The sequence below is a fragment of the Nelusetta ayraudi genome, unplaced genomic scaffold (genome assembly GCF_046127955.1).
Source record: "Nelusetta ayraudi isolate G7.1 ecotype Tasmania unplaced genomic scaffold, CSIRO-AGI_Nayr_v1 ptg000134l, whole genome shotgun sequence".
Lineage (NCBI taxonomy): Eukaryota > Metazoa > Chordata > Actinopteri > Tetraodontiformes > Monacanthidae > Nelusetta > Nelusetta ayraudi.
The window spans coordinates 1,103,950-1,126,814 of NW_027466184.1; the positions used below are offsets into that span (position 1 = coordinate 1,103,950).

General features: G+C 39.9%; 1 protein-coding gene across 1 annotated transcript; it reads left to right on the plus strand.

The window, feature by feature from the left end:
* Positions 1 to 3,557: 3,557 nt before the first annotated feature.
* Positions 3,558 to 17,909, plus strand: chrm4a (cholinergic receptor, muscarinic 4a). Its single transcript, XM_076051342.1, has 7 exons — positions 3,558 to 4,042; positions 11,880 to 12,478; positions 14,239 to 14,390; positions 14,980 to 15,163; positions 15,257 to 15,340; positions 16,914 to 17,177; positions 17,462 to 17,909. The coding sequence occupies exons 1-7, from the start codon at positions 3,988 to 3,990 to the stop codon at positions 17,705 to 17,707; spliced, it is 1,584 nt and encodes a 527-aa protein (XP_075907457.1). The 5' UTR covers positions 3,558 to 3,987; the 3' UTR covers positions 17,708 to 17,909.
* The last annotated feature ends 4,956 nt before the right edge of the window (positions 17,910 to 22,865 follow it).

Genomic DNA, 22,865 nt, shown 5'->3' on the forward strand with positions numbered 1-22,865 from the left:
GTTCATCATCAGAAGGCTGCTAAATAAAGAGGCATACAACTCTTATTTACATTTAATTGAGCTTTTTTTTAAATTGGAAGTTTGATTTTGTATGTGTGCAACATGAATATATTTACTGTATTTACTACAAGCGTTGCTTGTTCCATATTCAGTGTTGAAGCAAAAATGTATTTGGGTCCATATTTAAGGGTCACTGTTATATCTGTGGTAAGTCTTTTTTCATGTTGGCCTGCCACTTTGTCCAAGTTTAAATTTTGGCCCACTGTGTGTTTAAGTTTGAGACCCCTGAGATAGATTGACTGAATTGAGCTTTTACAGTTACAGAGCAGTTTATTATGGACTCCCCCCCCACATATTAAGAATTGATCAATTTGACAAAGTGTAGTTTGTGTGCCATGTGAGTGGACAATAAATATTTTATTTTACTGTATACGATTCAATTGTACAGTATCTATTAGGTTTCGGCATTTCTCAGGAGGGTGATTCTCAGGGGGAGAGCGTGAAAGAGCTACTTTCGACTGGCAGATATAACACCTCAGGAGGTTTGGGCAGTGCTCAGAAGGGTGATTCTCAGGAGGGTGTCATGGACGAGGTCCTTTCAACCAGCATATCACATCACATGTTAGTGACAAATGTGCCAGTATTTTACATATATATATATGTATATTACATGTATTTAAAGAATAAATAATTTGATTTAATTGATTTATTTAGATTTGATTGGTGATTTGTGTTTTGCTCAAGGCACATCATATGGAGAGGACTTGGTTGGCAGGTTGGCAGTTGTTCTGCAGCAACAGCATAACGACAAAGCTGAATGACGACCCACAAGCCTTCACAGCACCAATTTGCGCCTTTCTAGAAACCTACTGAAAATGAATGATAGCTCCATCACATCCGCCCTGCATTGTTCTGGTAAGGTGTAACAGGTCAAAGCCAAATATCTGCAGTCTCCAAAATATTTTAGCGTACAACCCACAGTGATTGCCAGAAGAAAGTCAACACTTGAGCACTTGGGGGGAGACATGCTTTGGTACCTGGGCGAACCCCAAAGTGCTCAAGAAAAGAGCATCAATATTCAAGGGAGAATCGTAAGAAAAGTGCCCCTCATTTCCTGGCTAAATGTGTAGAGGACAACACGTCTTGGTGGTCATCACTTGTGGCCTTGTTTCGGGGTTCATGTTGGGGCTCAATATGGAGGAAAATGTGGATAAAAAAAGATTTTAATGTTAATAAACTAAGGGTGTCAAAGTTAACGCGTTATTAACGCGTTAACTCAACGCCGCTTTATCGCCGACAATTTTTTTTTTATCGCGCGATTAACGCACACGGTGCTTTTTGAACCTTTGGCCGCTCCGTAGATTGTGGAAACGGGAAATGAATTGACTCACAGCACACAGTCACACGCTTGCAGCCGGCTTGTAAGCACGACACAAAAAGAAAAAGACACTGAGCGTAGGTGAGCACTAGGAAGGACGAACATGGATAAGACGTCAATTGTAAATGGAAAGTTCCACTTCAAAACCCTGCCAGATGGCAGTCTTGACAGGACAAAAGTGATACGCATTTACTGTGAAGCTGTATTTACTTTCCACCGGAGTACGAGCAGCCTTATGTATCACTCGTCTGCGAAGCATACAGCTGACGCGGAGAGCCCTCCGCCCCCTTCTGAGGTAAAGCAAACCACGTTGGATGGTGTGGCACGGAGACCACTGGCCGCGTCCACCACACGCCAACTTTCAACAGCGGCGGCTGTAGTACTAGTAATCATTACTATGTAATGTTACAGTTATGCCCATCTGTTATCCTTGTTGGGCTTGAGTTTATAAATTTTTTTTTTACCCTGTGCTTTTGTTTTGTTAGTAGTACTTGTCATTGCTCCAACACGAATAAACATGCTGAATTTGCAGAAAGCAAGTATTTGCCTACTCCCATGTTGATATGATTATTAAAAGAATGGAAAAATATCAGTTCACCGTAGATTTAGAGCAGATAAAAAAATATGCGATTAATCGTGAGTTAACTATGGAAAACCATGCGATTAATCTGATTAATTTTTTTAATCGACTGACAGCTCTATAATAAACATTTTGTATTGTGAAAACTGTATTCTTCTGCTGCATTATTATGTTATTGCACACACACACACACACACAGTCACACACATTTGTATATATATACACACACACACACACATATATACATATATATAGATTAGTGTTATGGTGTCAACACAGGCAGGATGCAAAAGAGTGGAACATCTTTTTCAATGAACGTTATCTCGGTTATATTGCCAAATCCAAACACAAACGGCCTCCGCAGTCATCAGATCACAATCTGTTGGTGCACATAAAGAATATGGTGGAATGAGAACAGCAAATCTGCACTGCTCGGTGCTATAATTTCAGTATGGACCCAAATCATTCCATACACACATCCGCACACACACGTGCACACACACAGACAGATGCGCACGCACGTACACACACGCACACACACAGAGTGAGAGAGACACGTGTGTGTATGTGTGAGAGAAAATCCCTATGGTAACTGAATATTTCAAAGCTGCAAGCCCTGATATAGGGAAGGAAAACCTGCTCTTTTCAGTCTACACTATACTGCAATCTCCCTACCAGTGTGAATGCAGTATAAGTGGTAATAAAAATAATGACAATAATATTGAATTAAATCAATAAAACAGGTTATCCATTCCAATGTGTAAGTACTGCAACGATAGGGGCACTGTTACGCTGTATCATTGTTATTATTATTATTGTTATTAGTAGTAGTAGTAGTAGTAGTAGTAGCAGTGGTATTAGTAGTAATTATAATGATAAATAATAATAACAGCTGTTTTAAAACACTGTAACACACATCAGCATTGTGTTGTTAATGAGTCTGAATTTATACATGCAAAGTTTTTGCATTGTCTGTAACGGTATTACATGATTATGGGGCATTTGCTCTTGATGTAGTTGTGCAAATATGCACATTGCTTATTGCAATCATCAAATGAAGTCCCTAAAAATTATAATAAGTTTATTTTTTTTAATTAGTTTTGTTGTTTGTCAATTTAGCTGTCATTGCGTTCTCATCATATCACACTCATCGCAGCTCATCACGATGAAGTGAATTTGGACTCAATAGCGGCGCTCCAGTCAAACTCATTAAAAGCCTTTGTTAATTGTCGATGACGGACAATTATCTCCTGGGCACGATGCAAAATGATGACCTTCCTGCGTTCTCCTGAATTATTTCTCCACAGCCCCCATATCACCTTTAGGGCTCTGTATAAGGGGCAGGATGATTAGTGGGAGAATGCATTTGCCTAAAACAATAAAAATCCATGTCATGAATATCGTACATTCAAATGCCAAAACAGATGCACACAATGGCTGGTTCAAAAAAAAAAAAAAAAAAAAAAATCGCATCTCGATACTGATACCCCCGTGTTGCAGCTCTCTGCCCCTCCCCTTCTCTCTCTCTCCCGCTCTCTTGCTCCCTCTTTCTCTCCCTCTCTCTTTCCCTCTCCACTGGTTCCTCTTTGTCTCTCTCTCCCTCACACAGACTCAGTCTTTCTCACTGTCACTTGGTCGGGAAGCAGAATATTCTCTGAGAGAAAGAAATTCCATAGGAGCAGAATGCATGATGAAGTGCTCAATTTTTCATGACCTACCTTATTTTAGATCACCGCGGCGAATCAGACAGTTAATAGAGATCCACATGAGGAAATTCAAAAAAAATGTAGAAATTGTTGAGGCTGTGTTTATCCGCTGAAAACCAAATCTCAAACAGAGAGGGCAAGCAGGGTACATGGTGGAAAGGAAATAAAGAAAAAGACAGACGGACTGCAGAATTTAGGAACACGGATAATATTTAGAGCAACAATCGGGAGACAACTGAGTTGACGGAGGGGATTTGACAAGAAGAAACAGTATTGGGCATGGAGATCTCAAATTTGTAGTTGTTGATATTCTGCCATGCAATATGAGTGTTGAAAATAATGGATTTGGGGGAATGGAGACCCTCTGGAACATCAATGGTGAGTATAAGACTTAATACTTTTTTTATTAAGGTTTTTCTTTCTTTAGAGTTGGGACATGAGCAAAGCTGTTCTTGTTGTTGTTGCTTTCAACATATCTGATTAATTGTCCTAAGTAGTAAAACTTGACACACCAAATAAGATAATATACATGTCTACACACAGTGTGACACATAGACTATATTCATGAATTCATAAATATTCAACTAGCATCTGAAAATGGTTCACATGTAAGAGCAGACAAGAAGTACTTCTATTGAAATGAATATGTACTGTTTTTGATCTATTCTGCCATTTGTCATATCTTAGCAACTGTACAACACACTAATTGTCCTCTTTTCATTTTCTGCCTTTATAGATTTGTTAAAGGATTTGATAACTTTGTCATCATTACCATCATCATCATCATCATCATCATCACCATCACCATCAGCAGCAGCAAGTAATATTGAGTAATGTGAAATATACAAATACATTTAAACCAAAAGCTATTTTTTTTATTTAAATAAATTCATCAATCAAAATTTGGCTTGTTGTACAATTGGATCAATAACAGAAACAAAACATGATTTGAGCCATCAACTTTTGTTTTTAATTCTTTCCCCTTAAAATCTTACATGCAAGAGTGCAATTTCTAATATCTCTTTGATTTACCGATGAAACCCCCTTCAAAAGGTTATCACCCAAAGAAGATGTTTTGAAAAGGTAGTGCACTCACAGAAACAAAGACAAAATACGAGACTTATTAAACCTTTTCTCTCTCATTACATTCAAATTGTTTGAGCTGCCATTCCCGATTGTATTGACTTTGACATCATTGATGCACCAGTGTTTTAAATCACAGCGGAATCAGTTGAAAGTAAATCAGAAACATCATTTGTGGCTTCTTCCTAATAAAATCATTCTCTTTGAATTTTGAAACATGTTTTGGAAAACCATGAAAGGATTCATAGATTGCTGCACTTCAGACACCATTTTTTTTGATCAGACACCATCTTACAGATTTCTGTGCAGAACAAGCAGATGAAAGGAAACAATGTTGCCTCCAGCAGGCAGACGGTAGAAAACAATGAGACAGAAGTTGCTGGTTTTGGAATGGCTTGCTACAGCTTTTGGAGTCTGCTTGTTGTTTCCTTGATTTAAATCACGTATTGGCCATCTCACCTCTGCAAACTAGAATGAGAGCTCAATGGAATTAATATGAGAAGGTGTTGCTGCGTGATTGGTGGATGACCCGATCGTGATCATGTTTGTGGTCAAACCCGATGTGAAATTAAAAAATGTGGGAAAACACTGTGGATCTTGCACATGAAGCTTAAGAAGACCACGAAGCTAGTTTGTCAAAACTATTTAATACATTTTCAAGATGTTGCAATTCCCTTTCGCCATCCAAAAAAAATCCAATCTAATCACTAAAAGCAATTCATCTCTGTGACTGAGTTCAACACAATTCAATCCTAACTAGCCCTCCTTCAGTCCATCTGTGTAACCCCATTCTACTTAAACTGTTAAACCTAGTCGGTGAAATGGGAAGTTGTCAGACTTTCTACTGTCTTGACGGAGATGTGCAGCGATGTTCCTTCATGGCAGCTTGCCAGAAGAACAGCGCGAGGCGCTAAAATATTGCAGAGGGTTTTTTTTTGTTTGTTTTAATCAAAACAATAAAAGACTTCATTACGTACTAAGAAGATTGCAAACGTGTTGATGGAGTTGTTTCAAATTTCAAATTTTGCACCGTCCCTGGGATGCTTGCCAAGTTTGGTGAGTTTTGGAGCATGTTTAATTGGTCAAATGTGGCTTTAAAACTTTAAAGCCAGAAGAGGAGAAGGAATAAGAAACAAAGCAACACTTTTTACGTCCCGCTGTAGAGGCGGCTGCTTTTTGCTCGTTAGGGTGGTGGCAGGGCAGCTGTTCTGATGGACTCAGAATCAGTCAAATAGATCAAATATAAACGGTGGCAGTCGTGACATCCTGGGCACCTTTGTTGCTTTTAGGACGTCGGACAAGTTGCTGTGACAGATGGAACCATGAATTCTGCTCTAAAAAGAAAAAAAAAAAAAAGAATTGATGCAGAATGTCTTGCCATTAATTTACGACCTCGAGCTGTAGTGCACTTGGGCTTTGCAGCAGGATGATGATCCACAACACACCAGCAAGCCCAACTCTCAGTAGCCGAGTCGAAGGCCGTATTTGAATCCAATTCACAAGCTGTTCCATAACCTTTACAAGGTGGGCAATACTGAGAAACCCCCCACTATGGCTGAATTCAAACAGTTCTGCGAAGATCAGTTTGCCAGAACTGTAAAGCTGGGTTGACTCCAGGCGTTGTTCTACTAATTCAGAGTTTCCTTCTGCCTCCTTCCTGAAACGCTGCTGCTCCTCCAATCAGTGTCACAGTTAATGTGCAGCGTTGCTCTCTGTCAGAATAAATGAATGCTAGTGTGATTGTAGTGGACATTCTGTGTCTGATCCTGTAACGAGTCGACTTTGATAAGTTGCAGTTACAAAAATCACTGTGAAATTGTCCATTCCCAAATGACTGCTTTGAACAACACTGCTTCCTCCCCATTTGTCGATATGTCTGAATCTTGACGTCAGTCCTTTTCGGCAGAATGCATATTGTGAGTTTTGATTATGTTCTTATATTTTATTTTAAGCTTTTTCCAAAACCTATATTTACCTGTGGAGTCCTCCCAAAATAAAAACTCAGTTGTGTCTTCAGTTTGATTCCAATAGCTTTCACCGAAGTGTGTGTAATTAGATATTGTTTAAAGTAGCACTTTTTCCTCCCATGACACCTGTCACCCTTGTTACTGCAGCAGTGTTTTGTCATCTAACAATATATTCAAATTCACTGTACGAGTGTATGAAAATGTCTTGTTCCAGTGGGCTGAAGTACGTTGACTTCCACTTGTTGATGGTTGCCATGGTGACTCCTAGTTTCAGGGCTTCATGTGTCCTTTGCAGCGTTGCGGTGCATGCTCTTAGCTTAAAGTATACATATTCAGAGTTGATCCAACTAGTCCAACCCAGGGGCAAGTAGCACAGAAATAGGATAATGGAAAGTGGGATATCTTATGACATACATTAGCATGGAGATTATTTGTTCTGTGGACTGAGCCTTCTTCGGACCAGGCTCAATTAGATCTATCTAATTTCATCCCTTATCTCAGTCAGCAGTCACCACAAATATAAACAAATTGTTATTCCACTGTCCTCCAACGCACCGAAACCAATGTCCTATTGTTGCTTAGCACGAGACGGAGCTATACAAGGCAAAATCTCAACATGTCCGAAAATGGGAAAAATCGACAAATGGTCATTTATCCGACAAGCCATCCAACATTTTGACAAATGCAGTTGAGCCACCAGACGCTCGGTCCGCTTGGCATTATGGAAATGGCTTAGCACAAAGGCAGAGAGGGAGAGAAGTTTGACTCCCACCCTCCCACCCGAGCACAAGCCAGGAGTCATCAGAACCCTGCACAACACGCCAGAAATATCCCCTCCGAAACAGAAGGAAGCTAGAAAGAACACCGGCACATATAAAGACTTCCCCATCCTAACCCGGCCTTTGTCAAATCAACCAAAGAAAGGAAGGATAATGAGCTAACAGCCACTGGTTAAGACCCAAACAACAAAAGGAAGAACATTGTTGCCCCTTATATCGGAGGCTTTTCACAAAACAAACAAACAAACAAACAAACAAACAAATAAAAACTAAGGACAACATTTTTTTTTCCAAATATGACATCCCGGCTCATTTCAGACCGGTGATTAAAGTGATTAGGGTGCAGCCTAGTAGTTTGTTATTACAGTGCCCTTGCAGCATTTAGTGCTCTGACAGCCTGGGGATAGAAACTGTTCAAGAACCTTGTGGTCCCGCACCAGAGGCTCCCGAGTCTTTTACCAAAAGGCAACAGCGAGAACAGACTATGGAAAGGGTGGTGAATGTCTCTGATGATGGTAGCTGCCTTATGGATGCAGCGCTTCGTGTACAGGTCCAGCAGCGATGGGAGGGAGCAACCTGTGATCTTACAGACCGTTTCTACCAGCCTGTTCAGTTGCCGCCTTTCTTTGTCAGTGCGGCTACCAAACCAGGAGGTGAGATTGTGGGTGAGGATGCTCTCCACTGTGACCCTGTAGAAGGTAGCTAAGGTAGACTGTAGGGAGATCAACCCTCCTCAGTTTCTTTTTTGGTAATGGCGACAGTGTTGGTGCTGAAGGAGAGATCTTCGGCCATGTGGACTCCAAGGAACTCGATGCTGTGTGCCCATTGTACCACCACCACGTCGATAATGAGGGGGCTATGGGCCGGCCTGCTGTTTTTCCTGAAGTCTATCACCATCTCCTTTCTTTTGCTGACATTGAGTAGCAGACTGTGAGACCTGCACCAAGTTGTCAGCCACTCCAACTCCATTCTGTATGCAGCTTCGTCCTCATCCTTGATGAGTCCCACCACCGTTGTGTCGTCAGCATACTTAATGATCTCAGTGGATGTATGTGAGGCAGCGTAGTTGTAGGTGAGAAGACTGAACAGGAGGGTAATCAAAATGCAACCTTGGGGAGGGGGGGGGGGACCCAGAGTTCACAGTGATGCAGCTGGATGTTCTTTTGCCCATCTTTACTGCCTGTTGCTGCTGTGTGTGGAAGCTGAGGGTACAGTCGCAGATGCTAGTGCCCATGTTCAGTGACCTCAGCTTCTCCACCAGTTGTTGTGGAATGATAGCGTTAAAGGCAGAGCTGAAGTCGATGAACAGGACCCTGGCATAGGTGTTTCTACCTTCCAGGTGGGACGGAATGAAGTGGAGTGTGGTGGTGAGGGCGTCCTCTGTGGAACGGGTTTGCCTTGTAGGTAAACTGCAATGGATCCAAGTTGGCAGGGAGGCAGGATTTTAAGTGCTGCATGACAATCTGCAGGAAGGATTTCATCGGCACTGGTGTGAGGGCCACAGGGCGATAGTCATTTGGGCCAACTGGGTTGTGGTTCTTTGGCACGGGAATGGTGGTGGCTTTTTTTGAGGCACCCGGGCACCACTGCTTTGCTAAGAGACACATTAAAGATGTCTGCTACGGCATCCTTTAGTTGCACGGCACAGAGTTGTAAGACCCTCCCAGGGATGTTGTCCGGCCCTTCAGCTTTGTGCGGGTTAATGCTGGCATGGGCCTTTTTAACTCCAGCTGCAGACACCTGTAAGGTCTGTTCACATGGTGGAGTGAGGAGTCTCTGCGGCTGAGTGGTGTTGCCTGCCTCGAACCGTGCAAAGAAGCTGTTGAGAACACCAGGCAGGGTGGGGTCAGTTGTGGTTGCCCAGGAAGAATGAGGCTTATAGTCAGCCAGAGAATTAAAGCCCTGCCACAACTGGCGGGTGTCACCTGCATTTGTGAAGTGGCTATGGAGACTCTGTGCATCACGGCTCTTTGCCTCTTTAATGTTTCCTCCTGGCCAGCCACTGATTGAAATGCTCCATTCCTGGCTTTCAGCAGCAACCTTACATCAGCACACATCCGGGGTTTCTCGTTGTTATGACATTTGGAAGTTTTAACCACTGTTGCATCCTCTATATATTTGCCAATGTAACTGGTGACTGACTGTTCATTGTATTCCCGCTGTCTTATGTGGCAGCCTGCCTGAAAATGTCCCGCTGTGTTCTGTCAAAGCAGCCAACCCAGAAGAAAAAAAAAAAAATCAAAAGTAAAACAGTAGGTTTGCAAACCGCTTTTGTTGTATGTATTTTCACTTGGCTCACAATCCATAGTCAATCCAAGAGCACCGTGTGTTATTATCCGCTATTGTTTGCTGCTTGTCGTAGCGAAGAGAAGACGTCAGACTGATCGCTGTTGTTGTTGTGAGTGGGTGTCGACGCCTCACAGCCAGCAAAGGTTGCAAGGAGGGGGCTAGAGACTGTAACATCGTTGTCAACAAAGATTGGTTTCGGCACTTACACGGAGACGGGTTTTTCACTGAAACTGACATCAGCTGTCGCATGCTGCCAATTGATGTTTCTTAACATATTTTGTGGCATTCTGTTGGTTTGTGAAGGGGGTCCCCGGCCAGAAACTAATGCTGTTTTTCGGGGGGGCTATGGTACGGAAAAGTTTGAGAACCCCTGCTGTAGAGTATATATTTTTTTGATTTTTCTGTGCGTTAATTGTCGAATTAATGTGATAAAGTCCCAGCCCTAGTTAATACCCTCAACATCTTCTTTTAGGTCAATAACCCATCGTTTTTCCTCTTCCGTCTGTTCTTGAGATCGTTGACATGCTTAGTTATGAGGGTGTTGCTCATGCGTGTACCCAAATTTAAATATTTATCTTAAAACAGCAATAGTGGGGTCTCAAAAGTTCTTTGTTATCATAGATTTTCAAGTTGCTTTAAGCTTTAAAAATAGTTTGGATTTATGCATATATTTACAAATTCTTTCAAAGTGTGCACTTCAAAGGTAGGCCAAGAGACAAGAGAAATAAGGCAAATTTTTTTTCTTAGCGAGACTAGCAGTCGTGCGTTACTCTCTCACTCTCAGAGTTTAGATGTGACGTTAGATGTCGTAATTTGTGATCGTTTATGTTGCAGCTGCTTGAGGCACAACTGAGCCGTGGAATTGCCTTGTAAACAACGGTGATTATTTTGAGACCAAGTTTAAAGAGAAAAGGCACAGCTTCCAAAGACTCCTCTCTAAGCTTGTGCCTCGGCTACACGGTTGCACTAAAAGTCATGTTCAACGTACCCTGGACAAATGATTGTGAGACGTTGAGGAGTAACCCGTAAATTTCAGCATTTACCGATAATTTTAAACTCAATCAAAAAAAAAAAAAAAAATAATAATTTAGTACCTGTTTTGGCTGCAAATACAGTTTAATTTTTTTTCTTCTTTAGACCGCAGAAGCCAAACTGTTTGGGGACCACTGGTTTAATCTTTAACAGAAGAAAGTAGTGTATAAAGTTATTCAAGTAAGATAAAGCTGTCAAATAAATGTAGTGGAGTGTGCACTTATCCTTCAGCAAATGTATTTACACCATGGCATATGGAGTACATTATTTAATTGTAATGTTGTTTTAAGTGGTGGTTTCGTTAAGCATTTGCCATATTAGCTTTTAATACTGATGCTCAGTATTAAGCCTGAATAACAACCATGGTAATCGTGAGTTGTACATGTTGTACATCACAGGCTGTTTTTTGTTTTTTTTTTACCCCAGAAAATATGCTAGAAATCATAATAAAGGGTTGGCCACTGATGGTTAGGAAAGAATCATCGCAGGCCTAAACTGTAACTATCTTGTGCACAACCCTCTCAGTTCTGCCATTTGCCGCCGTTATGAATGTGTTTGGCGGCACACAAAAATGGTGGCCCAAAAAAACATTTTTTTATTTTTTATTTTAACTTTTATATTTTTTCATTTCTCGTTTGAATTTGTGGAATTAGCATGCGAAATTATATATTTCCAAATGCTCTTGCATCATTTTGTGACTCAAGTATACGTACACACGCACAAACAAACGCACGCACGCACACGCACACACGTCATGATTCATGTATCATGATTATTTTGATGTAATAACTTGTGAACCGTAGTTGACTGATCTAAAGTAAAGAACTCTTGGGCTTGAAAATGAGTCAAAGCCAGTCCTCAAATAGACCACGGCTGATATCCAAGTTAAAGCCTAATGTCTTTGGACGGTAGGAGGAAACTGGTGTGGCCAGAGAACCCTCCTCACACAAGCTCACAGAGCACATGCAAACTCTACTGAGAACAGGGCTAATGATGCTGATGACACCTTGTAAATGTGTTAATATTTGTTTGGTTTCGCTTCTTATTGTGTCCTTTTTCTTCCAGGGTCATCGATAAACCAATCCATTGATCTGCTCTCCAGCAGCTCTTGCAACATATCCAATAATGATTCTACCTCCTGTTTTCCTGGGGAGGACGCCATGGAGAGAGCAAGTCCATACAAGGCGCTGGAAATGCTTTTTATTTCCTTAGTCACAGGATCTCTGAGTTTTGTGACTGTCACTGGAAACATTTTAGTCATGCTGTCCATCAAAGTAAATCGGCATTTACAAACTGTCAACAACTATTTTTTATTTTCATTGGCATGTGCCGACTTGATCATTGGTGTTTTCAGTATGAATTTGTACACATTGTACATAATTGTTGGCTACTGGCCCCTTGGGCCAGTGGTCTGTGACTTGTGGCTAGCTTTAGATTATGTTGTCTCAAATGCCTCGGTGATGAACTTATTGATTATCAGCTTTGATCGATATTTTTGTGTAACTAAGCCTTTAACATATCCAACAAGAAGGACAACAAAAATGGCAGGGATAATGATAGCAGTAGCATGGATCCTGTCATTCATTCTGTGGGCACCTGCCATTTTGTTCTGGCAGTTCATCGTTGGACAACGAACAGTGCCACCTGGAGAGTGTTACATTCAGGTATGGCTCAATGAATTTCTCCTGGTTGTCAATTAAGGTCGTCATTTTAACAATCGTGACTACCTGTTGGCCCTGTTTCTCATTCCTGCATGTGAAAATGGCAGTACAATTGCAGTTTCATCTATTTATTTATTTTAGCTTAGGTATTAGCGAGAAAAAGTTGCCGTATCGTTACCTTTGTGGGCTTTTGGATTGACATTTTTCTTTATTTTAACTTTCAATTTTGTTCCTGTTGTAAGATAAAAGTCGGTTTAACATTAGTCAAAAGTAAAGCAGTATTTCCCTTTTTAATGTCAACATAGCCCGATCTCAAGGTTACAGTCTTCCACAAAAACTGCAAGACATGTGCTCCTGAACTTTGAACCTCGTAATAGTTCAGTCATGTAAGAGAAAATTAGACCCAGAAGCTCGGGTTGTACCTTTGCAGACTGCAGTGTCATTGTCACAGCTCTTCAGGTAGGCCTTTAGTGTCTTTTATCAATCCAGCATCCAGACTACATGAGCCAACTACTGCTACTGGACCTCGATGATCAGGCTTTCTGACACTCAACACGACTGCTTTGTAGACTGTCAATTTTGAGTGTAGCTTTATCCTACTAATGATAAGTTTTACAACCCACCCTCTAGAAACAGACAACGTCTTAGTGGTTCTCCCTGACGTTTCTCCTTTCTCCTTGTTTGGAGTATGTTCTATACTTTACCCGTCCCTTTTTTATTTCTTTAGTCACAGGATTTCTACGTTTTGTGACTGTGACTGCAAACATTCTAGGCGTGCTGTCCATCCATGTAACATTTACAAACTGTAAACAACTGTTTTTTTTATTTTATTTCATTAGCATGCTCTGTGTTAATGATTGGTGTTTTCAGTATGAATTTGTACACAAATACATGTTTGTTGGCAATATACTTTACGTGTGTTGACTCACTTTTTGTTTTATTTTAAAACCTTGTTTCCCTTATGTGTCAGCAGCTTGCCCTTTCTCGTGTTTTTTCCAACCATGTCTGTTTTGTTTCCCCCTCAATGATAGCGTACTTGTTTCCCATTACCTTGTGTATTAATAGTTCACATCTCCCTTTGTCCTGTGCTAGTTTGTCTTGTGTATTCAGAAAGAACTAGCGCCCTGATTGTCACATTTCGCAGTATTCAGGTCTTGTATTTTCCTGTTCTGGTGTTTCATTGAGGTAGCCCATTGTGTTTTTTCTCCACTGAGTGATTTTCTGTTTAGAACTTTTGATTGTGTTTTCCTCTACGGAGTGTCTTTTGTCTGTGCTTTCGGTCAGTCAGTGTGTTTCATGATTTTTAACTCATAAGAGTCATTTTCTGTTTTGGACTTCTTTAATAGATATTTTAATTTGAAACTTTGGTTTTTAGTTGTGCTTTTGGGTTCAGTTCTTATCCAGTCCTGACAGACAGTATTATCTAGGTTTAATAATTAGACCAAAACATCTACTGGACGCTGAGACGTGATCAACACTTGCAAAGATCCTGCAAACATTTGTATGTCTGCCTGCATGGGAAACACACTGGGATGGTCCTTTCCAAATAAAGCATGCCCCCCCCACACACATTATTGCATATAGCTGCCAGTGCTTATTATTTGGGCTAATACAAAGCTTAATGATTCCATGCTTATCTTGTATGTGTTGGATCCTTAAAATCGTAAAAAACAATAAAACAAAACAAAAACAAAACCTACTCAGACAAAATGACATTCTCTACAGGTGATAGATGTGTATGTTTCTTTGTCTCTTTTCTACAGTTTCTCTCTAACCCTGCAGCGACATTTGGGACTGCCATAGCAGCATTCTATCTTCCAGTCATAATTATGACTGTCTTATATATCCACATCTCCCTGGCCTCCAGAAGCAGGGTCTCCAAACACAAACCAGAGAAGAAAGACAAGGGAATAAAGTAAGAACACCATCACAGTTAAGCATGTCTTCAATTCCTATATGTATGTATGTATGTATGTATGTATGTATGTATGTATGTATGTATGCTTACCAGCCACTTTTTTTAGATACATCTGTTCAATAGCTTGAACACAAGTACCTAATCGGCCAACCACATTGCTGCAGCTGAATGCATTTAGTTATGCAGATGTGGTGAAGCAATTGAAACTGTCAAGTGCACTGCCCCTTTTTTTTCTCTCATTGTACATATATATATACATATATATATATTATATATATATATATATATATATATATATATATATATATATATATATATGTATATATGTATATATAATATTGGGTGGGACATAACAGCACTGTAATACCAAATTTTCAATTTGTACAACCTATGGAATTGGTAGTATTACAGTCTTAGAAATTGCAAGCAATTTTACATGATTGTGAATAAAATTTAATTCCACATGGATGAAAAACTTATTGTGACTGCAACACTAATAATTGTATACTTAAAAATCGAGGTGTTCGGTTTTCACTTGACTACAAAATGAGCATTCTGCTGTTTCTGTTGCTGCTGTCTTTTCCAGGAGCCCTAGTTTAATGAAGAGGCATCTTTTCAAACAGAATAACCACAAAGAGAGCAATACCCCAGCCAGTCCCGGATTACATCCATCCAGTCCCAATGTACTTGAGGCTGTTGCAAATGGCAGATTAGAGAAACCGCAAGTTCAGACACCGCCTGTAGCACATCCCAGTACAAAGGCACAATCTGTAAGTTGCTGCATTCTTACACCCACTAGATTTGTTTTAGATGGTGCAAGTGATCATCTATCTATCTATCTATCTATCTATCTATCTATCTAGGAAAAAGAGAGTTCCAACGATTCATCCACAGCTTTTATAACCTCTACAGAACAAAAGAACAAAGACAACGAGATAACAGTCAAGGTTAGTTTCAACTCATATCCCTCAGAAGTCTATCAATGTTAGAACTACCATCATATAAAAGTGTTTTAAGTCTTGTTACACATGTTATGAAAAACTGATCCCAATTTTCAAATGTCCTTCATAAACGACTTTATAAACAAATCAATAACTGGATCAGACGAATAACATCAGACATCTCGATACACGTAAATTCATGATGTAGTTGATCTGCAAAGCAGCTTCACTGAGTCACTTGTGTCTGTCCACTGGGCAAAATGACATCCTGATTTTCCTCAGCACGAGGCAGGGATCAACTGGCATAGCTTTGTGCTAAGCATTGGCCATACATGGGAAAACTAATGATGTGGGACTGGAGACGTAGGTAGTCAGATACCATTTGTCTTGGGCCATGAGAGGTAGATTTGAAAAATAGGGAAAACACTGATCAAACAACAAAGAATGACAAACATTGGCCGGTTTTCCCGAGAGCAGTTAAGAAGATCTTAGCGTTAAGAGCCAGTGTTGAGAAAGTTTACTCTCTACCTGAATTAGTTAAAAGTTCAGTTTGCACATTTTGAAATGAACTAATTCAGTTCATCGTTCATACTTCCACATTTTGAACTAAAGTTCTTGGTTCTCAAAAATGAACAAATTTAGTTATTTTTTTCTCCAATACTTTGTTGTGAGCTATCATATGTCAAGATCATTGACAGAGTCCATATAAAACCACAGACAGCAATTGTTTCATCCACTTTAACACTGAAACTGTCAGATTAATCCTCACATCTGTTTTTGAATCGCCGGCCTCCAGAATGCTGGCATTCCCCTAATGCTTTGTTCAGTCCACACTAGTAGCAGCTGCAGCGTTCACATCTAGAATACATTTTAATAAACATGAGGAACAACTTGCCGCTTGAGTGGTCTTTAGACTCTTTATTATGAATACAAAAACAGGACTGTAGTCCTTAAGGGGCAAATGTTTTTCATTTCTATGATTTTCCAAACCTAGAATCTGAAAACAATTCACATCAAATTCCATTTCAGTCGTACTAAAAAAGGAACCGAAATACCAGCCCAGGCGTACAAACATGCACAAGAGGGTTAAGAGCTTCTTTCAAGCCTTATTAAGAAGTCTGTGAAAGAGAAATGTGTCTCATATTCGCTCTTAGCTTAAGAATAGCAAGCAAGCAGCTATTGTACATGTGAGCGCAATAACTAGCGTCAATTGTTTTTCGTGTCCCCATTATTAGGCTGGAAAGTCTTCACCTGGCACATACACACGGGACAGCACATGCATGACACGGCCGACATCTTCCGCTCAAAGTTGCTGGCAGTTACATTTCTTATCACGTGTCAAAGGAAACAAAGAGAATTTGCACGTTAATGTTGTGAATGTTTCCATTTACACTAATTGACGTTCAAGATACCAGATACAAAACCTTTAGTGCCATTGCATAAATCATGCAAATTACTCCAAAAATCCCGAGTGTTCAACACAATAGACTGTGTCAAGTGCTTTACAGAGTGCAACGAAAGGCGCAAAGTCTCAAGTTACCAGTGAGTGAGCCACTTTTTCTTGGGGTTTCCCACACAGGATGCAGCAAATCCAGTTGGAACTTCAGCAGCAAATCCGACTGAGCCCACGGGGAATTCCACTTCCAAATGGTCCAAAATAAAGATTGTGACAAAGCAGACGGGAGACGAGTGCATCACAGCCATAGAGATCGTCCCTCCTGTGCAAGGATCTGAGAGGCATTCCATTCCAATCAACCGCCCCAGAACTGTGGCCCGAAAGTTTGCAAGTATTGCCAGAAGTCAAGTGAAGAGGAAAAGACAGATGGCTGCCAGAGAAAAAAAAGTATGTACATTTAAGGTTGCAAATATACACGTGGAACGAAAGATACGTACCATGGTACCAGCAATAAACATTACAAACAAAAATAGATTCTTATTCTTATTATTTTTTAATTTTATTTAATCTATTTTATTTCTTAACCTCTGCTACAATGTATGTGTGAGCCGGGCAAGTTGGTTCAAGACTCATCAGTATGATTTTATATTACTGTAAGTATATAGTAATTAGTTGTATTTTATAATCACTCATTCAATCTTTCTATTTTTGTTTTTTCTCATTTACTACAGGTGACCAAGACTATATTTGCCATTCTGCTGGCTTTCATCATTACATGGACACCATACAATGTCATGGTGTTGATCTCAACCTTTTGCCAGTCCTGTGTTCCGGACACTGTGTGGGCCATCGGCTATTGGCTTTGCTATGTCAACTCTACTATCAATCCAGCTTGTTATGCACTGTGCAATGCCACATTCAAAAAGACATTTAAAAATCTGCTACTGTGTGAGTATAAAAATGTAGGTATGAGATAAAATAGAAAAAGCAATGAGCTGGACACAGCTTGTAATTCTTTAAGGGGTAAAAGAATAAAGCAAATTATTATTTTTTCAACATATTATCATCATTACTTTTAACAATTCATTTTACTTTTTTCCATTTAATTTTCCCTGTTTTACCTGAAATGGAACTAAAGTCAGGAAGTGCAAAACTGTTGTGACAACAGTGTTCTACATATATATATGTATATATATATATATATATATATATATATATATATATATATATATATATATATATATATATATATATATGTATATATATATATATATATATATATATATATATATATATATATATACATATATATATATATATATATATATTTATATATATATATATATATATATATATATATATATATATATATATATATATATATATATATATAATATATATATATACATATGTACATGGTTTCACAATTTTCTGGATGTTCTATGTTTATGTCATGTAAGCTCCAGAATAATTTAAATTATTCACCTTTCCCTATATGACAACACATTCTGAATAATGATAATAATAATAATAATAATAATAATATTAATAATAATAACAATAATAATAATAATGATAATAATAATAATAATAATACTAATAATAATATGAAGCAGATGTACTATAGTGTAGTAATTGTATCAATAGTAATCTTATCTTAAATGACATCTTGTCACTGTAGAGGTCAGGTTTGGGACAGTTAAACATGCATTCCAAACTGTTAAAATAGACAAACTCATGTCTGTTGCCAAAGGGTTTATATGCTATTACTTGAATGCTCTTAGTAAAACAATCTGAATTACTAAAGACCAGCAGCTGCACTGGGTGCACCCCAAGGTTTTTAAAACAAATTGTAAATAAACATTAAATGCATGATAGTGTATGCATGTGATGTTCTGGTATTCTACTTTAACCTTTCTTTTGAAATAAAATAACTGAGATCAAATGGGTATTAAGCCTGGAGAAAGGTTACTGTCTAAAGACAGAAAAAGATGGAGGTTGGAATTTATTTTTACGGGTCACAATAATGATTATATTTTATTTATCTTTAAAATTACATTTTAGCATCAAAATGTCATATCAGTTGAGGAACTTCTCCATACTGTGTCTTAAATAATGTATTTCATGATTTTGGTAAATGTTAAGTTCTCAGCAACACCATCCTAATGTGGCCTGACGGTGCTGTAACACAGACAATCAGTGGTGTTTTATGTCACTAATGTTTCGCCTAATAATCTACCACCAAGATTATAATTAAACTAAACTAAACCAACAAATAAATGAAATGGAGAAAAAAAAACCCCATAAGATTTAGTAAAGTCACAAGTTTGTTAGTGTCATGTACCGCATGCTTGTAGCAGCGGTTGAAGGTTTGTTGAGTGTTGAGTGACGGTGTTTCATGGTGATTCAAGGTGATTCATGGTGTTTTGGAGGACAGGGTAGAGGCTGTCATATTGCCAGGAGGCGCTTCCTAGCAATACGTCTTATGCAATTGAAAAACCGTTTTATTTCCCCTTAGAATGCCACATTTGTAAGACACATGCATTTGGATGAGCATCACAGTTTAGTGTGTGGGTTGTGCCTGTGGAAAAAACACTGTCAGGGAGAAGCTTGACGGCGTTAAACAGCATGTGTAGCCACAGCTGCTCTAGGCCAGGCTGACAGAACCGTGGCTGCCAATCAAACGGCTCTAACGTTCACTTACATTCATACGAGGTAATGAGTGTCTTCACCAAGGACGCAAAGACAGAGACTCTGATGCAGCAGGATTCAAACCGCCAACCTGATGGTCTCACTCCTGAGCTTACAGTCACACCATAACACTTTATGTTCATCTTGTCCTTCACAGGTTCGGGAAGACCTCCTCTGGTGCTCTTGTACTAGGAGATTTCTTGGCATTTCTTGCTCCATTATCATTCCAGTTGATTGATCTGTGTGAGTGTTATGCTGCAAGAGCCAGTTTAAGATGAAAATTACAGGATATTGGGAGGAGTCACGATAGGAAAACCTTTGGTTTCCCCTTGATATTCTGGGAAGGTGAGAGAGAGTTGGGTGGTGTGCTGCCCCCAGAGACTCTTGCTAGTCAAACAAAGTTTAAATCACTGGCTAGTTCTTTGTCAGACGCAACAGTCAACGTAGGCAGCATAGCACATGGTAGGAAGACTGAGTGTATAACGATAACTTCCCATGATTTCCTGCACTGGAATCACGAATAAGACACTGTAAGCATCGATATAGTGACGAGTCTGGGAGCAGTTGTTGCACAGACCCTCTTGGGTGTATTGGTATTCCTTAAGCAAAGGAAAGTACTTTGTCCTGTAGGGGCACTGCATTAACTTTGGAGTCTGGACCTTTCTTTTTCTCTGTCCATGAGGTGCTTGTTTTCTTCTATTGGTTTTTCTATTAGTTAAAGCACCATTTAACTTAACCATCAGGGAGATGGAGGGAGATGAGTCCATCCTGAATTTGAGGGGAGAGACCCTTGTGATAAGAACTGTAATGTAAATGTTTGATCTACTGCTAGTGAGATGACAAATAAGGTATGAGATCGTAGCTCGAGGGAGCTAGATTTTCTCTACACTCTACTTTATACTGTCACTTTATTTTATCTATTATTTACTGGTGTTTTATTTTTGTTATTTTGTTTGCTTCCTCATTCTTGTTTTGTTTTTGTTTGTTTTTTTGTTACAGTTTGTTTCTGGGTTTGCAGCTCGGTGGTGGAGTGATAGTGTCCCTCCCTGAGACTGGGAGGTTGTGGGTTTGATCTTCGACCGGGTCATACCATTGACTATGGAAAAAAAAAAATCAGTCATTCTATATTGACACACACACACACACACACACACACACACACACACACACACACACACACACACACACACACACACACACAATCTCGCCTCTCTTGGCTGACTAGCAACAAATGCTTTTTAAAAACACGATGCTAATCCACGGCAATGTGGACACAACTCTTGTTGAGCCTGTGATGACAGACTGTCAAAACAATTTGTTTGTTAAATTGCCAATATATTATGTTTCTTCAGATTGGAATAATCCAACATGCTAAACTGCACAAAGAAGAGGCTGTGACAGATAAGATGTTTGGCACCGACGGATAGGATCATTTTTTTATGGGGACAAGGCACATACTCCGCTCTACTGCCATCCCACAAATGTGTGTTCCTTGCAAATGTAGCTTAATTTAAAATGGGGTTCAAGTGTACAAGATGCACTGCAGAGAAACAATGTGACAAAGAAATAATCATTCAAACACAAGCTTCCTTACTGTTTGTGGTAAAATTCTGTGAAATGGGGAAAAAACTATGTTTGCTTAGGAAGTCATTTGGATCCGTAGTAGTCTAGGAAAGTGCAGAATTAGTACTCAAGAGCCATTAATTGGATTGCTGACCAAGACTTCTTTTCAATCTGCACAGTCACCCTCCAACTGGCTTTGGACTGTATTGTAGCAACTGTTTTGCCTTTTCTTTTCTGGTAGTGTACTTAAGAATCAGAACACGTGATCATTTCGTTTTGACAGTACAGTCTCAGAGGCACCTGGGAGTCCACGTCAACAGCAGGATGGACTGAACACACAATGATCAGAGGTTGCCTTCACTGTCTCAGGTATTTTGATGTTCAGGGCCTCGCGCTGAATGTTTTCTACCACTCATTAGTGGAGAGTGTTCTCTTTTGGTAGTTTCATGCTGGGAAGTGGGATGAAAGCGGCGGAGGAGAGCAAAATTGTGCTATACTCCTGTCAAAGGCTGGGTCTGTCCAGGGAATTGTCGTAGTTGTGGCTGAGTCGAGAATATTAAACAGATTCCTTGCCATGATGGACAATCCCTCTCATCCACACTGTGACAACCTGGGCAGGCAGTTCAGTCACAGCTCTAAAGGGAGACTTAGGGTGAATTCCAATTCCTCCCTCAACCCTCAATCTCAACCCTCAATCTCAAAAATGCGCGCTCCCGCGAGGTGCAAGTGCTGTCCCGATTCTCAGAACGTCAAGTTGAGGGACGAGTTTAAGGGCTGTATCGCCCTCAATATTGAGATTCTCCGGCACCACCCTTGGGAGTAAGGGCTACCCAGAAGGCATTGCGTATTTTCGCCAAGACATCTTCGAAAAATGGCGATGTAAAAGCGAGCTACAAATGGAAGTATTTTCTTAGTTAATAAAGATATAAATATTACAAAACCATTTTATTGTCTTAGTTTAATACTTTTTTATGGATTATTGACATCGTTGTTGCATAACATTTTTTTCTTTTTTTTACTTTACGATGTTTGTCAGCCGGACCGGCGGTCCCAGCTTCACGTTACTTGTGTACCTCGTTGTGTAGCGATGGAGGACTTCTTCTTTTTCGTCATCGTCGTCTTCTTGACTGACTGGACGTAGCTTTGGCGTAAGGCCGCCCCCCACAGTCTGAAGACGTAGCTACACTTAAGGGGTGTCCCATTTCTAAGCCCTTACACTTACTTTTGAGGGCCAAAGATTGAGGGCCAAAGATTGAGGGCCAAAGATTGAGGGTTAAGGGCGAGGGTTGAGATTGAGGAGTTAAGTGAGGAATTGGAATTGGCCCAAAGACTCTGCTTCTTACCCATTGCCGTGGGACTGTACAACTCGTCTATGTGCTCACCCTACTACAGGTAGGAAAGACCCTCAGTTTCACTCTGTTGTGCATTTAGCAAATCAAAGTCTTTTATCCCGTGTGCCGCTCCTTGATGTGTTGGGTGAGGTGATACTGAGGGTGCTATTCAACTTCAGAAGTATTCTTCACTTCACACATTACAGCTTTACAGATGGGTCCATTGAGTTTAGAGATAGAGTGTCTTCCCTGAGACTGGGAGGTTGTGGGTTTGATCCCCTGCCAGGTCATACCAAAGACAAAAAAAAGACAAAAATGAAAAAAATGGTACCTATTACCGATAATATAACTATTGCCTCTCTTCTTGGCAACCAGTATTCAGGGTTGGACAGAGTCCAGCAGGTAGTCATTCTATATATATATTTAGTCAGAAAACATGAACAGCTTTGTTCCCTTCTTGTCAGAGGTCCAGTTTGTCTAAACTCCCAGACACACAAGTATTTGTATTCACCAAGGGTGAGGCTTTAGTACTTCTCTAGTCCCCAGAAGC

Bases quoted from the DNA above. Each gene is read 5' to 3' on its own strand.
- chrm4a (XM_076051342.1), top strand. From the start codon at position 3,988: ATGAGTGTTGAAAATAATGGATTTGGGGGAATGGAGACCCTCTGGAAC. The intron at 12,479-14,238 runs GTATGGCTCAAT...TCTTTTCTACAG, and splicing joins CTGGAGAGTGTTACATTCAG to TTTCTCTCTAACCCTGCAGC. The intron at 15,164-15,256 runs GTAAGTTGCTGC...CTATCTATCTAG, and splicing joins CCAGTACAAAGGCACAATCT to GAAAAAGAGAGTTCCAACGA.